This window comes from Cornus florida, unplaced genomic scaffold (genome assembly GCF_030987335.1).
Source record: "Cornus florida cultivar Cherokee Brave unplaced genomic scaffold, ASM3098733v1 CherokeeBrave_3.0.0_Hap2_Chr02, whole genome shotgun sequence".
In the NCBI taxonomy this organism is placed as follows: domain Eukaryota; kingdom Viridiplantae; phylum Streptophyta; class Magnoliopsida; order Cornales; family Cornaceae; genus Cornus; species Cornus florida.
The window spans coordinates 89,945,340-89,963,884 of NW_026775572.1; the positions used below are offsets into that span (position 1 = coordinate 89,945,340).

Consider the following 18,545-nt stretch of genomic DNA (forward strand, 5'->3'; position numbering starts at 1 on the left):
TTTCTTCCAATTCTTGTCTGAATCAGAGGTGTCATCCGTTCGAAGATTGGATGGAGATGATACCGAATGCCAGTTTTGTTGGTTCTAACCAATTTATAGCAAAAGAAAAGGTCGAATGCATTTAGTTGAAGACCCCGGTCCAAGTTTAGGAGAATCATTGAAGATATGATCCTATACTGAAGAGTGGCCAACCCTAGGACACTGAGGACCGAGTATAATAGAGGGTGAAGTGGGAACCTAACCACACAGAGTTGGGATGGGGTGAACAAGATTTCATCATCTTCAAGACCCCTCCCAGTGCTAGCACCCTTGTCGTCCAAATAAAAACGGGTGGTGACACCGTCAGGGATTTTACAACGAAGGCGAAAGGATTCTATGTTAATGCCTATGGTAATAGGAGAAAGGTCAGAGAAAGAAAAAGAAGAAAGAAATGAACAAAGCCTTCTCCAATTTATAAGAAGCTTGAGGCCTTCACGTGGGGAGGTCAGAAGTCAAAAGCAATCATGGCTTTTCAAAAACCGAAGCACCTAACACGCCATCCCCTAACACCGTGAGGTCCAATCACAGCCTTCGTCGTCATCAAAACACATTAATCTCACCCTAATCGTTATGGCGAAATTAAAGGGGTAGATAAAGAGTTGGGAAATGCGAACTGGCCTAGGTCGGGCCAGGTGCAGCTCAATAGACCCGACCGACTGGATTGCTCATCATCCGAGAAGTCAAAAGCATAAATTTTTATTAAAAAAAAAAAAAAAAGTGTCATATATTTGATCTGCAACATACCCATACTCTAATGGATTTTGTTTTGTTGCCATGTACCTTTTTTTTTCATTCTTTTTATAATTTTTTTTTTTCTTTCAAAGATCAAGTAAACACAAATTCACAGTATATTTTGCTCCTACTTAAACTTAAACACTCAATAAGAGAAAAGAGCTTATATCATCTAGGCCAGAGCCTATCGATTCTGGTCATGTACCTTATTGCTCTCTTTAATTAGTTCATTTTATTGGATTCATTTGTGGCATTGATCCCTAATTTTAGTTGGTGAATTATATATACATATATCAAGGGTCTTGTGACCTAATGACCAGTGGCCTAGTAGTACCAAGCCTCTACTTCTCAAAGAAAGGTCAGGGGTTTGAGTCTCATTGGAGGCATGTGTGTTTGTGAGTACTAACAAGGAAAAAAAAAATGATATCTTTTTTACCTCTCAAAATAAAGTGTCGTGGGTCCTAATGATATCTTCTTTATCTCTTAAAATAAACAGTGAGAATTCAAGTCTGGAGAGGTACATCGTGAGTGTGTGAATAATGTTGGTGTGTTTCTTACCGGAAAAAATAAATAAATAAATAAATTATATACACGAATACCTCCATCCAATCATTGTTACAGGTGAAAGGGTTGTTCCAGAAACAACTTAATAAGAGTAAGGTTGGCTTCCAAATTTATAACTCAAACTATATAAGCCACGTCCCCCTACCCCAACATACCTTGAAGTTCTTTTACTTGTCCCCCTACTAACTAAACTGCTTTTTGGTTTTTTTATTATTATTATTATTTATTTTTATCATTAAGGTGGATGGCAATATGGCCACCATAATACTAAGAATATTTAATCCCCCAACCCTCTGATATTCATTACGTTCCGTGCAACATATGCAAAGTTAATCAGAACTATGCGCGAACGCATATTGTGCACTCCCGACTCTTATTAGCCCGATGAATGATCCGAATACCTACTCCTCTCTTACCCATGTTGCAAGTTTTACCCAGAAGTTGAATACTTCCGGAATCTTGTTCAAGGGCTGAGAAATCCCAATGTACAGTCCCCCGGAGCATTCTATAATAATTATTATTTTTTAATTTTGCCCGGTTGATGTCATGAATGCCATCTACCGAAAAGCATTTATCAGTTGGGGTTCACATCCTTTTCACTGTTTTCTTTTTTCAGGTTGCTGTCCAACCAATATAACCCACAGCATGTCATCAACAAAAAAGTGAATACTCTATTAATTATTGTTGTTCTAAAAATTGAAGAGGCATTTCAAGAGCCGTTGAGGTTTCAAATTCCAATAAAGGATCTTAAATGGAAATAGCTCAAACTATGATATGCTTTTAGCAAAAATAAATTAAATAAATAAATAAAGTATTGTAATAAATATTTTGGCTAGATGATCCAAACTATATTAAAAATACACCCCAAAAAAATATGGTCAAGTTTTCTAGACTTGTAAGAGTCCAAACAACCAACTCTATCTCTTAGGTTCATTTGACATGCGTTTTATTTGTTTTGTTTTTAGACTTTTACCATATCGATTTTGATAACAAAAACATATTTGGTGCTACTTTATTTTATTTTACAAGGTACTAAAACACACCTCTAGCTAAGTTTACTTTACAAGGTACTAAAACACACCTCTAATTAGGTCAGATTCTGATTACCATTTGCCACATGACATGATATTGTCCGCTTTGAACCTGTGCCCACACTGAACTTTACCCCCAAAAGGTCTCATACCAATTAGAGATAACACCACCACATATAAGCACTTCACATTTCCTTTATGATTATGCACCCGTAACTCGTCAGTGTAGTAGTCGGTCAGTGACTCGCACCCGCCCACAGCACAACAATGGCTCAAAACTAAAACACCAAAAAGTTATTTTTTCAAATAACTGTTCATGGCCAAAACCATAAGAGTAACACAACACGAGCCTAAAATTTCCACAACAAAATGACATTTTCACAACAAAATATCATTTCTAAACGTACTTTTAATTGCATTTCTATTTCAACCAAAAATAAAACACTTTAAATAAAATGCTTGTCAAACAAGTCCGTACTCAATTGTAGAGGAATTTGAAGTTGGTGTGCCTGGAGTCCCACCTCCCAAATTTGAATCAAAAAGCTAAGGGCCAATTTTTATTCTAAAAAAGCAATATCAATCAAAAGCAAATAGTCAAACTAAATTGAGCACGGTTGAAAGAAGCACCAAAAACACACAATATAGAAACGGACAAACAAATATACACATCAAACTCAAAAACAATTCTCAATCAATTTCCAAAAACAAAAACAAAAACAAAAACAAAAACAAAAACAAAAAAAACTTTGAAATTGAAACGAAAATAACCAATTTCCAGGAAAAAAAAACAGAAGTCAATGGATTTCATATAAAATCTCATGCGCAGAGATATCCCAGTCATCTATACACAATTTTCCCATGTCCCTAAGAATTCCCATTTTGAATCTCAAGGAACCCATCATCATCAATCTACCAGACGAAAGAAATATAAAAACCCTAAATTATAATTCAGAATTTGAAAATAAAAGAAGAAAAATATATATAGATATATATATATAGAGAGAGAGAGAGAGAGAAGGGGGGAGAGAGAATTAAGTTGTAATGGGATTCTCAATTGTTGACCGCTGGGACTCTGTGCGACTCCATCGTATCGAATCTGGAGCCCATCATCATCATGGCCTTGAACTCGTCAAAACTGATCATGCCGTCCCCGTTGGCGTCGACGCCGCTGATCATCTTCCGGCACTCGGCCAGCGAGCACTCCTCGCCGATGCTCTTCATCACGTTCAGCAGCTCCTCCGCCGAGATCGACCCGTTCTTGTCCATGTCGAACACCGAGAACGCCTCCTTCAGATTCTCCAGGACCTCGTCGGAGTCGATGTCCTTGGTGTTCAGCTCGATGAACTCGTTCAGGTCGATGAACCCGTCGCCGTCGGCGTCCACCTCCCGGATCATCATGTCCAGCTCCTCCACGGTGGTGTCGTTGCCCAGGCTGCCCATTATCGCGCCGAGCTCCGACGACGAGATCTTGCCGTCGCCGTTCACGTCGAATTTCTTGAACACTTGGGCCAGCTCTTCCTCGATCTGCGCGCGGGAGATGGTGTTCGACGCCATGGACGGCGATCGGGAGGATTGGTGGAGAGAGCTCGCGATCGACAGTGAAGAACTACTGCGTTTCTTCTTGCGACTGAAGAGACTTCGCAAACCCATGATTATTTATTCTGAATTTTGTCTGTGATTTGTGAAGGAAAGAATGAACAAATGCGATGAATGAAATGAAACAGAGGTAGAGAGAGAAAGAGGTAGAGGGTGATACGCGTACAAGCAGTTACGGGAACACGAAGATTTGGGAGATTGAGGTGAAATTGAACTTTCTCTCTCTATATAGATATATAAGTACGTCTATATAAAGATTTTCTGTTTCCTGAGAGTGTTAGCAATAAGCGTGAAGGCACGATAAGATTACCTGTGATTCAATCCGTGTATTTCGTATTTAATCTTTTACTAAATTGGAGATGAATTCAGATTCTCATAATTTTACCAGATTATCCCCTATTTAATGGCTCTAATAACACAATTTACAAAAATGATTTTTAAACACCAAAAAATATACGGCCAAACATTTATAGCCTAATTCAAGTGGGACCTTTAACCAAATCTAATCAATCTGAGCTCATCTAATTTCTAATTTAAATTAGTGGGGCCTGTCTTGAATTGATGTGGTGCAGCCGTGCAGGTTTGAGTTCGAGTTTGGGTTCAGGTCATGGTTCACAGTAATTGGCATGGTTGGAGTCGAATAAAATCAGTGTAAATTAATCGATATGGATAGTGTATCGAATTTAAAAAAAGGTTGTGTATCAGCCTATATGTCATGTATCGAATGATACGACAAATCATGGTTCGGTAGATCAACATGCTAACTCAATTCCAAACATTTGAGTCCAGAATTTTTAATCCAAGCTATGACAAATTTTTAAAAAATGTTGTCCAAGCTCTTTTTGAATTAGGCTTGGGTTAGCCCGCATAAGCTGCAGCCTTACTTAGAAGCCCAGGGCGGACTTATTCGCGTATATATTTTCTAGTCAAATATAAAAACACCAATCCGTGCAATTCAAATGTTTAACCCTTAATATAAGATGGCAAAAGAATGAATAATTCATTTGACCTTTCTTTATCCTATCCATGGAAAATTAGAATTATTGCGATTATTAAATTCTATTGATAAATCTATAATGATAGATCAAAATAATAGGGCTTTTAAGCCCTTAAAAATGTGTAACTAGGGCTAAAAACCCCAACTTGTGGTGTTTGTCAGATGTTTTAAGGCAGCTCGTGATAACAGAATATGAGTTATTGTAAACTCAGTCTATACAATTCGGTTATTTTAATCCTAATACCAAATAAATTAAGATTCTTGTGTTTTTTTAATCTTATTAACAATTTTTTGATCATCCATGATTTAATGGAGTCTTTAATTATATTCAAGTAAGATATATAATCCAAGGGTTTAAATATCCATTCGTTTGGAGATGTTTTATTGGGTCTTTGAGGGTAACGGTTATTGAACACCCGTCCAATCAAAACACTTAATTTTTTATTATCACTTTAAACCTTCACCCGAGGCTGGCCAGAATTGGCCATATATATTGACATTCTTTACCACAATTTATTTAATAATTTTTTAGAATTTTTTTTTTTTTTTTTGGCTAAAATAAATTTGATGGAGGTGATAGAAAAGTGCAATAATATCTAATGCGAAATAGATGGGGGAACAACCATGTAGTAATGATTGAGAGTTTAATTAAGAAGCTAAAGTCTTGACCATCTTAATCCGAATAAAACTTCAAAGATTTCGAAAAAAAAAAAAAAAAAAAAAGTTAATAATAATAATAATAAATTAATTTTTAAAAAACCAAAGTGTTTTGCACTTTATTTTTTATGTTTTGTTTTAATTCAAAAAGTATGTTTGGTATCGTTCATTTATTACAAAATTTTTTGAAGTAAAAATATGAAAATATGTTTGGTAAAAAAGTATTGCAAGTTTAAAAAATATAATAATTAGTTTAAAAATGTCATTTAAAAATTTTTCAAATATATATATATATATATATTAATATTCATTTTTATAGTACCCCGTTGTTAAACATGTAAAAATATCAAATTGGTGTCTTGAGTTTTGGCCAAATGAAATCTGATCAAAAATCTTTAAATGAAATTTCATGAATGAAATTTAAATTTTCAAAATCCTATTTTCTGGATGGATAATACTTGTGTTCTCAAGTGAGTCCTTACTCTTAGAGAGTACTAATGTGGTCCAATCATAAATACATACACATTTTTTAATTATAAAATTAGAAAAGTAATAAATAATAAAAATGAACCTAAAATTGACTGATTTTTATTTTTTAAAATTAATAACTAAATGTGATGTGTCAGTATAAGATTGAAATGCATCAATAGCCATTGGAGAGTACTACTCACCACTTAATAGGTAAGTATTATCCGGATTGTCAGCAAACTAAATTCTTAAAATAAAAATTGATACATTTGTAATGTGAAAACACTCTTTTTCTTTGACTTTAAAACCGATGAAACATCACCTAAAATTCATAAATTTTAGGTGAGTGAGACAGGAAAAGGTCAAAAAAGAAAAAAGAGTCGCGTATCAATCGATACGTCACGTATTGAACGATACGATGAACCATGGTTCAGGTAGATCAACATACTAACTCGACCCCAAACATTCGAGTCGAAATTTTTTAACCCAAGTTATGACAAAATTTTAAAAAATGTTGTCTAAGCTCTTTCTAGGTTAGACTTGGTTTAGCCCGCCTAAGCTACAACCTTACTTAGAAGCCTAGGCTTATTCGAGTATATATTTCCTAGTCAAATACAAAAATAAGTAATTCGACTCCATCCGTACAATTCAAATGTTTAACCCTTAATATAAGATGGCAAAAGAATGAATAATTCATTTGTCCTTTCTTTATCCTATCCATGGAAAATTATAATTATTGCGATTATTAAATCCTACTTATAAATCTACAATGATAGATGATCCATATAAGAGGCTTTTAAGCCCTTTAAAATGTGCAACTAGGGCTAAAAACCCTCTACTTGTGGCGTTCGTCAAATGTTTCAAGGTACGTCGGTGATTGCAGAATATGAGTTGTTATAAACTTAGTCCGTACAATTCGGCTATTTTAATCTTAATACCAAATAAATTAAGATTCTTGTGTTTATTTAATCCAACTAATAATTTTATGATCATCCATGATTTAATGGAGTCTTTAATTATATTCAATATATATGACCATTCATGATTTAATGGAGTCTTTAATTATACTCAAGTAAGATATGTGATCTAAGGGTTTAAATGCCCATCTGTTCGGAGATGTTATTGAATATTCGGGGGTAATGATTATTGAATACCCGTCCAATCAAAACACTCCATTTTTATTATCATGGTAAACCTTCACCCGAGGCTGGCCAAAATTGGCCATATATATTGACATTCTTTCTCACAATTTATTTAATAATTTATTTGATTTTTTTTTTTGGCTAAAATTAATTTGATGGAGGTGATAGAAAAGTGCAATAATATCTAATGAGAAATAGATGGGGGAACAACCTTGTATTAATGATTGAGAGTTTAATTAAGAAGCTAAAGTCTTGAGCATCTTAATCCAAATAAAACTTCAAAGATCTCGTAATAGACCAAAAAAAAAAAAAAAAACAAGTTGTTAATAATAATAATATTATTATTAAAAAAAATTATTTTAAAAAAACAAAATCCTGTTTGATTTGCGCTTTATTTTTGACATTTGTTTTAACTTGAAAAGTATGTTTAAATGTTCATTTGTTACAAAAAATTTTAAAGTAAAAACATGAAAACATGTTGGTAAAAAAATATTGCACGTTTAAAAATATAATAGTTAGTTTAAAAATGTCATTTAAAATTTTTTTCAAATATATATATTAATATTCATCGCTATAGTACCCCGTTGTTAAACATGTAAAAATGTCAAATTAGTGTCTTGATTTTTGGCCAATTGAAATCTGATCAAATATCATCTTCAAATGAAATTTCATGAATGAAATCCAAATTTTCAAAATCCTATTAATTTTCTGGATGGATAATACTTATGTTCTCAGGTGAGTCCTTATTCTTAGAGAGCACTAATGTGGTCTAATCATAAATACATACATATTTTTTAATTATAAAATTAAAAAAGTAATAAATAATAAAAATGAACCTAAAATTGGATTTTTTTTTTTAATTAATAACTAAAGGTGATATGTCAGTATAAGATTGGAATGTATCAATAGCTAGTGGAAAGTACTACTCACCACTTAATTGGTAAGTATTATCGGGATTGTCAACAAACTAAATCCTTAAAATAAAAATTGATACCTTTGTCATGTGAAAATACTCTTTTTCTTTGACTTTAAAACCGATGAAATTTCACCTAAAATTTTCATAAATTTTAGAAAAAGAAAAAAAATAGGTGAGTGAGATAAAAAAAAAAGGTACAAAAAAAAAAAAAAAAAAAAAAAAAAAAAAAAAAGGATCGCCTATCAGTTAATTGATACGTCGCGTATTTGGATGATACAGTAAACCATGGTTCAGGTAGATCAACATACTAACTCGATCCTAAACATTCGAGTCAAGATTTTTTAACCCAAGTTATGACAAAATTTTAAAAAATGTTGTCCAAGCTCTTTTTGAATTAGGCTTGGGTTAGCCCGCCTAAGCTGCATCCTTACTTAGAAGCCCAGGGCTTGTTTATTCGAGTATATATTTTCTAGTCAAATATGAAAACAAGTAATCTGACTAAATTCATACAATTCAAATGTTTAACCCTTAATATAAGATGGCAAAAGAATGAATAATTCATTTGACCTTTCTTTATCCTATCCATGGAAAATCAGAATTATTGCGATTATTAAATCCTACTGATGATAAATCTGCAATGATCGATGATCCATATAAGAGGGCTTTTAAGCGCTTAAAAATGTGCAACTAGGGCTAAAAACCCTCAACTTATGTTCGTCAAATGTTTCAAAGCACACCGGTGGTTACAGAATATTCGTTGTTGTAAACTTAGTCCGTTCAATTCGGTTATTTTAATCCTAATACAAAATAAATTAAAATTCTTGCGTTTATTTAATCCTACTATTTTATATGATTATCCATGATTTAATGGAGTCTTTAATTATTTTCAAGTAAGATATATGATCTAAGGGCTTAAATGCCCATCCATTCGGAAATGTCATTGGGTATTTGAGGGTTAAGGTTATTGAATACCCGTCCAATCAAAACACTCCATTTTTAATTATCATGGTAAACCTTCACGCTGGCCAGATTTGGCAATATATATTGACATTCTTTCTCACAATTTATTTAACAATTTTTTAGATTTTTTAGATTTTTTAGATTTTTTTTTTTTTTTGGCTAAAATTAATTTGATGGAGGTTATCGAAAAGTGCAATAATATCTAATGTGAAAATTAATGATTAAGAGTTTAATTAAGAAGTTAAAGTCTCGACTCTTGACCATCTTACTCCAAATAAAACTTCAAAGATCTCCACAAAAAAAAAAAAAAAAAAAATGAAGTTTAATAATAATAATAAAACAATTTTTTTTTTTTAAAAAAAAAACACACTCTAAGGTCCTGTTTGGTTTGCGCTTTGTTTTTGACGTTTTGTTTTAACTCGAAACAAAATAAGTGGGTTTATTATAGAGTGATTTGAATAGTAATTGATAGGGTAAAATAAAACCTACTTTGACCTAATAATAGAAGTAATTAAGTGTTGACCAGTCGCTAGATGTCTTCAACTTCCGTATGATCATGGGTCTGCGATATGAATGACAACATTCAATTAACGACGATATTTGAAGTGGTTATTAATGATAATCAGAATCTCAACCAGCAAGATTCAGTTCAACAACCTACATTGACAAAGCACCATAAATATAAAGGACGATGGAATGAGGTAGATACAAAAAAATTACAGCTATAACAGTTTAATTATCTATCTAAACCCCCACTAAATTGATCATCGGAGGGTCTACGACAGACATCACATCGGTGCTTGACTCAGCCGCCTTCATTTTACAGGAAACTGTGTCGTACCAAGCCACGGCAAATTTCAACGCCAACAGTAATTAGTAATTAGAAGTATGTAACGTTCATTTTTTACAAATTTTTTTGAAGTAAAAACACAAAAACATGTTTGGTAAAAAGAATATTGCAAGTTTGAAAAATATAATAGTTAGTTTAAAAATGTCATTTAAGAGTTTTCAAAAATATATGTATATATTAATATTTATCGCTACAGTACTCATTGTTAAACAGGTAAAAATGTCAAATTACTGTCTTGATTTTTGGCCAAATGAAATCTGATCAAATATCATCTTCAAATGAAATTTCATGAATGAAAACCAAATTTTCAAAATCCTATTTTCTGGATGGATAATACTTTTGTGCTCAAGCAAGTCCTTACTTTGAGAGAGCACTAATAATGTGGTTCAATTATAAATATACATATTATTTAATTATAAAATTAAAAAAGTAATAAATACTAATAAAAATGGACCTAAAATTGGTCGATTTTTATTTCTTTTCCTTTTTATTTTTTAAAATTAATAATATATAATTATAAGATTGGAATGCATCAATAGCCAGTGGAAACTGGAGAGTACTACTCACCACTTAATAGGTAAGTATTATCCTTTGTGGGATAGTCAACAAATTAAATACTTAAAATAAAAATGTGAAAACACTTTTTTTTCTTTGACTTTAAAACTGATGAAACTTCATCTAAATTGTTTTCTCTCATTTGTCCTTTAATATATATATATATATATATATATATATATATATATATATATATATATTAAAGGACAAATGAGAGAAAACAACCAGAGAACAATAATATTTTTCCGCATGTGCTATGTGTGTGTATATTTGTGTTAGTTTGTTGGTGTTGGTTTTGGTGTTGGTCTGGTTTGGTGTGGTTTGGTTTGAGTTAGATTTAGGTGATTTGATATTTTGTTTCAAAGTCTAATCTAAAACTAAATGGATTTGGTATGTTTGGTTGGAGGAATGGACGGAATGAGGGATATAACTCCTTGTTTGGTTTCATTTTTTTCTTTTATCCGTTCAAAATTGGAAAAAGAGGCAACATAAAAGAGGGTTATAATTAGGATGGCCACGGATCGAATTAAGTATCAATCTTAATCTGATTTGTTCCCAATGAATTAGACAAATCTTAATCCGCTACCGATTCGTTATCTCATAAATCAGATCGGATCTGTGTAATAACGGATCGAATTGAATTAGATTCGCGGGTTGAATTTTATCTAAATTATTCATTATTATTTTTATAATTAATATTATTTATTATTTATTTATCTTTTAACTATAAACCAATAAATAAAATTTTAATTTATTAACATTAATTCATATATTTAAATAATTATTAACTAATACATTAAATTATCATTAACTAATTAAATTAACAAACATATTCTTTGAATATATATATATATATATATATATATTATGGATCAGATCGGATAGGACTCTTGGATCGGATTTTTAATAGTCAAATCTGTAATTTTATCCGTAAGCTACATATTGATTTTTTTGAATCCGCCATCGTGGGTATAGCGATCCGATCCGATTCACGAATTGAATTCACGAATTATTTGCCCAACCCTAATTATAACTAACAAATATATAATTTACATTTTTAACTTTACTTGATAAAAACAATATAAAAACTCCTTTTTCCTTCCTTCCTTCCTTCCAACCAAGTAATAAAAAGTGTCACCGCATCTATCATTTCTATAAATTATTCTATCCAGCCAAACAATTAGTGAAGGAGACACTTTCCGTTTGGTACCTCATCCATTTCTTCTCCTCTTTCTCTCTGTCCAATTTTTTATCCCATCAACCAAACAGAGCATTAGAATTTAAAAAACAAGGAGAAAAGATTCACGGGAGTTATGCTGGCATTGCCGGGCTATCATGCCCTTCCGCTCCCGCTCTCGTGATCAGGCGCATGTTACAACTTACAATCATGCGTTTTAACATTGTCACGAGCCACTCATGACTGTCCTCAAAGGTCATTAAAAACATATATAGATACATTCTTCTTGCATAAATTAATTTTTCCTTTGCTGGACTTTTTGAGGCTTCTATGTAGACTATGTTGGAACAAATTTTCACGCCAACATTCTATTCCATGTTTATATGAGATAATAGCACAAAACACTCTTAAAATATGTTTCAGATAATATTTTTATTTTTTATTTAAAAAGTCGTGTAATAAATACTCTTAATTTTTTGACATTGTGCAAAAATACTCCGAAATTTGACATAAATTAGTGTTGTAATACTAATTTTACTTTTTTATTCTTCCACTACTAATCTCATACTATAGATGTATTATGTGCACATTATCTTATTTTTTAAAAAAACTTTTTTGCTTATATATATCTCTAACCTTCGGTGTTTTATCTCTCTATACTTCCTTCACCACCTCTCTCTCTCTCACTAGCATTGTTTGTTTGTTTTTTTTTTTTTTTTTGTGGGTATGAAGACTTTTTTTATTCCCTGCGTAAGAAGACTTGAATTTTTAATCTTGTAAATTAAAAAATAGAGACAATTTATATATCTAAATACTGTTACCAAATCTTACGCTTACAGAGGCTTAAATATTTTACCAGTCGATCAAGCGTTACTCAATATTGTCCCATTGTATTGTAATGTAATCATATAAAATTTGAGAGAAAGCATTGGAATAATGTGAGATTAATCAATAACGACATTGGAGTCAGGCGATTAGTGAATACAAAAATAAACTAAGAACACCCAAGCATTATTTTATTGTGTAGTCCTTGTCAATTGACTGATCATTAACCTATATCTATATCTATATTATTATTAAGTGTGCAAAGTATTTTAGTATTTCAGTATTTATTTATTTATATAAAAAAATATTTATTAATTAATACAAATATAGTTTTTGTAAAAATAGTTTCTATAAAACTTTAAAAATTACCTAATAAATCAATCACATTCTATATAAAACTCTTATTTTTAGTTATTTTTTATGGATAATTATAGTTTCTATAAAACTCTAAAAATTACCTAATAAAATCAATCACATTCTATATAAAACTCTTATTTTTAGTTATTTTTTATAGATAATTATCACAATATAACCGGCCCGGCCCAATTATGATTATGTCATTATCAGAAAAGGACACATGTCATCATCCTATTCATCCAAGAAGCCTATAAATAGAGGCATGGAGGAAGGAGGAAGGGGTATAGAAATTGAGAATTCTAGAAATCTAGAATTCCAGAGTAAAATATAGAAGCTCTGTCAAAGAGTTTCAGTATTTATTTATTTATATAAAAAATATTTATTAATTGAGTTGAATTTTAGAGTAAAATACAAAAGTTCTGTCAAGAGTTTTTAGTATTTATTTATTTATATAAAAAATATTTATTAATTGATATAAAAAGAGTTTTTATCTATATTATTATTAGATGTGTATAGAGTTTCATTATTTATTTATATAAAAAAATATTTATTAAATGATATGAAAAGAGTTTTTACTAAAAAAAAAAAAAAAAAAATCTATAAAACAGTAAAATCTACATAATAAAATTTAAATTAACCTATTTATATATTTATTATTATCCGTTTTTAATAAAATAAAATCTAATGAGACAAGATTTATTAATATAAAAAATATTTATTAATTAATATATAAAATAAAATAATTTTTATAAAACTCTACCACAAATTAGCTTTGATTATGAGTATCTTAATAAAATTAAAACTAATTAGATAAGTATATATTTAAAGAAAATAAAATAATTTCAATAAAACTCTATTACAGATTACCTATTTTATTATCAATAAAACTCTATCAAGAAAATAAAATAATATTAAAAAATATTATGATAACTGGGTCGGGTCGGTTATATTGTGATAATTACCCATAAAAAATAACTAAAAATAAGAGTTTTATTAATTGATATATAAAAGAAAATAATTTTTACATAACTCTACTATTAGTTTCTTAATAAAATTAAATCTAATTAGATAAGTATATATATATTTAAAGAAAATAAAATAATTTTTATAAAACTATATTACAAATTACCTATTTTATTATCAATAAAACTCTATCAACAGAGTTTCTATATAACTCCAACACGAATTACTTGTTTATCTATTTATTATGAGTTTTTTAATAAAAAGAAACCTAATTAAACAAGTATTATTAATATAAAAAATTATTTATTAACTAATACAAAAAGAGGTTTTAAAAGAATTTTTAAAAAACTCTAACACAAATTACCTAATTATCTATTTATTATTAATTTTTTAATGAAACTAAATGTAATTAGACAATAATTATTAAAATAAAAAATATTTATTAATTGATATAAAAAGAGTTTTTAAAAGAGTTTATATTAAACTCTAACACAAATTACCTATTTATTTATTATAAGTTTTTTAATAAAATAAAATCTAAGTAGACAATAATTATTAATATAAAAAATATTTTTAATTGATATGAAAAATAAAATAACTTTTCTAAAATTCTACCACAAATTACCTTTTATTATGAGTTTTTTTGAATAAAAGCTAATCTAATTAGATAGGAATTATTAAAATATAAAAATATTTATTAATTCATGTAAAAAGAGTTTAAAAATATTTTCTATAATACTCTAACACATATTACAAATTACAATTTTTTAATAAAAGAAAATCTAATTTTTAGAGTAAAATATAGAAGTTGTATCAAAGTGTTTCAGTATTTATTTAATTATATAAAAAATATTTATTAATTAATATAAAAAAAATATTTTATCTAAACTACTATTAAATGTGCAACGAGTTTCAGTATTTAAGTATGTATTTATAAAAATATATATTTATTAATTGATATGAAAAGTATTTTTTTAAAAAAACAAAAAAAAAAAAAAAAAAAACTCTATCAGACTCCAAAATCTATCTAATAAAATTTAAATTAACCTCTTTTTATTATTAATATAAAAAATACTTATTAATTGATATATAAAATAAAATAATTTTTCTAAAACTCTACCACCAATTAACTTTTATTATGAGTTTCTTAATAAAATTAAATTTAATTAGACAAGGATATACTTAAAGAAAATAAAATATTAAATGTACAAAGAGTTTCAATATTTTAGTATTTATTTATTTATATAAAAAATATTTATTAATGGATATGAAAAGAGTTTATATTAAACAAAATAAATAAAAGAAAAAAAAAACTCTATAAAACTCTAAAATCTACCTAATAAAATTCAAATTAACCTATTTATCTATTTATTATTATGAATTTTTTAATAAAAGAAAATCTAAAGTTTCAGTATTTATTTATTTATTTAAAAAATATTTATTAAATGTGTAATGACTTTCGGTATTTCAGTATATATTTATTTATATAAAAAAATATTTATTAATTGATAAGAAAAGAGATTTTATAGAAAAAACTTCTATAAAACTCTAAAATCTACCTAATAAAATTCAAATTAACCTATTTATTATTATGAATTTTTTAATAAAAGAAAACCTAATTTTCTGAGTAAAATACAGAAGTTGTGCCCAGGTGTTTAAGTATTTATTTATTTATATATAAAAAATATTTATTAATTGATATAAAAAAGTTTTTATTTATAGTATTATTACATGTGCAAAGAGTTTCAGTATTTAAGTATCTATTTTTATAAAAAAAAATATTTATTAATTGATATGCAAAGAGTTTTTATAAAAAAAAAAATGTCAATCAAACTCTAAAATCTATCTAATAAAATTTAATTTAATCTATTTATCTATTTATTATTATGATTTTTTTAATAAAAGCAAATCTAATTAGACTAGAATTATTAATATAAAATATATTTATTAATTGATATATAAATAAAATAATTTTTCTAAAATTCTACCATAAATTAACTTTGATTATGATTTTCTTAATAAAATTAAATCTAATTAAACAAGGATATATTTAAAGAAAATAAAATATTTTTTATAAAATTCTATCACAATTTACAAATTTTATTTTCAATAAAACTCTATCACAATAGACAAAAATATAATATTTAAATAGTTTCTATAAAATTTTAACTCAAAATTTCTATTTATATATTTATTAAGTGTTTTTTTTTTAATAAAAGGAGATCTAATTAAACAAGTATTATTAATAAAAATAATCATTTATTAATTAATCTAAAAATAGTTTTTAAAAGAGTTTCTATAAAACTATATCACAAATTACCTATTTATCTATTTATTATGAGTTTTTTTAATAAATAAAATCTAATTAGACAAGCATTATTAAGATAAAAAAATATTTATTAATTAATATAAAAAGAGGTTTGAAAAGAGTTTCTATAAAACTCTAACACAAATTACTTATTTATATTTATTATGATTTTTTTAATAAAAGGAAATCTAATTAGACAAGAATTATTAATATAAAAAAATATTTATTAATTGATATAAAAAGTATTTTTTAAAGAATTTCTATTAAACTATAACACAAATTACTTGTTTATTTATTTATTTATTATAAATAGATTTTCAGAAAATATAATAATTTCTATAAAACTCTACCACAAATTATCTATTTTATTTTCTTTAAAACTCTATCACATATAGCTTGTTTTTATATATTTATTGTTAGTTTTTTGATGAAGGAAATCTAATTAGATAACGGTATATTTAAAGAAAATAAAATATTTTTTTAAAAGAGTTTATATAAAATTCTAATAAAAATTACCTATTTATGTATTTAATGTGAATTTTTTAAGAAAATATAATATAACTAGACAAGAATTATTAATATAAAAAATATTTAATAATTGGTATAAAAAATAAAATAATTTTTCTAATTAGACAAGGATATATGTATTTAATAAAAATATAATTAGACAGGGTTATATATATTTAATAAAAAATATAATTAGACAAGGATATATATATTTAATGAAAATAAATAATTTATATAAAATTCTATCACAAATTACCTATTTTATTTGCAATGAAACTCTATCACATTAGATAAGGATATATTTAAATAGTTTTTATAAAACTCTAATACAAATTACTAAAACTTTACCACAAATTAAGTATTTTATTTTCTTTAAAACTCTATCACATGTAACCTGTATTTCTCTATTTATTATAAGTTTTCTAATAAAATAAAATCTAATTAAATAAGGATATATTAAAGAAAGTAAAACAATTTCTATAACCCTATCACATTAGATAAGGATATATTTAAAAAATATATATAATAATATAATAATACATATAAATAAAATATAAATGTTAAAGAATTTGAACATTTCAGTATTTATTTTTTAGTATAAAAAATATTTATTAATTATTACAAAAAGAGAACTCTATCACATATAAGTATATAACCCTTGTATTTATCTATTTTTTTATGAGTTTTTTTAATAAAAGAAAATCTAATTTTACAAAGATATATCTTAATAAAATAAAATAATTTCTATAAAATTCTACCACAAATTACATATTTAAAGAAAATAAAATATAACCTAGGGTCTTCCAAAAACTACAAACTCCATATAATAAATTTTTATATCAATTTCAATCTAATGTATAATTAGTATAATTGAATTTCTATTTTAAAATTTAAGTAAAAATTAATATAATTGAATTTCTATTGTAAATTAAAAATTATACTAAATTTTAAATTATCTAATAAAATTCAAATTACAAATTACCTAATAAAATTCAAGTTACCTAAAACAATTTGTTACTTTGCAAAACTCAAATATTTCTCTATTAAAATAAAAAATTATTATTTAATAAAAAATAAAATATACATATTTCAGTATTAATATAAAAACATAAAAGAATTTATTAATTTACTAAACTAAAACTCTATCACCAATTTCAAAATATTTCAGTAGTTATTTATTAATATAAAATAAATTTTTATTAATCAATATGAAGACAAAAATTTTATAACTTACAAAATATTCACCACGTGCATCATCAGGCCTTGAATTCAATGACTAACCATGAGAGTGTCATTGACTTATATTTCGCAGCGTGAAGAAAAATTAAATAGGAAAATCCACGTGCCTTTTCCTAGTATATATATGTGTGTGTGTGTATAGGGTACAAGCGCTGAAAATATTCTTAAAGTATACTTTGTCCCTAATGTTTTGACATTGTACAAAAATACCCTTTTGTCAGAATTATTGCATAATGTCTTTTCAATTTTTTTACAAAATTATTTATTTTTATATATTTTATAAAATAGTTCAGTAAGGGTAATTTAGTTAACTTAGGTTTAAATATGTCATAGGGACCTAATTGCACCAAATTGAAACTTGAGGGGTGTTTTTTTTTGTACCTAAAGGGTGTGATGCATTGTAAAGTCCGTAAGCATACTTATATTCATACTTTAAAGATGTTTTATGTACTTGACCCATGTTTATATATATCTATCTATATTTATATTATTATTAAAAGTACAAAGAGCTATAGTATATCTAAACTTCACTACATTAATTTATTTAATATATGATGAGTATGAAATAATAATAATAATAGTAGTGGTAGAAATACTCAAATTCAATAAAAGGATATCTAATTATGGAAGAAAAGAAATACTGAAATTCAATAAAATGAATC

At 27.1% G+C, this 18,545-nt stretch overlaps 1 protein-coding gene across 1 annotated transcript; it reads right to left on the reverse strand.

Moving 5' to 3' along the window:
• Positions 1–3,097: 3,097 nt before the first annotated feature.
• LOC132295446 (probable calcium-binding protein CML25) lies at positions 3,098–4,273 on the reverse strand. The gene has a single exon (XM_059793717.1). The coding sequence runs from the start codon at positions 4,014–4,016 to the stop codon at positions 3,417–3,419; it is 600 nt and encodes a 199-aa protein (XP_059649700.1). The 5' UTR covers positions 4,017–4,273; the 3' UTR covers positions 3,098–3,416.
• Between the last annotated feature and the right edge of the window lie 14,272 nt (positions 4,274–18,545).

Excerpts from the sequence above, each read along its gene's own strand:
- LOC132295446 (XM_059793717.1), bottom strand. The coding sequence starts at position 4,016 with ATGGGTTTGCGAAGTCTCTTCAGTCGCAAGAAGAAACGCAGTAGTTCT.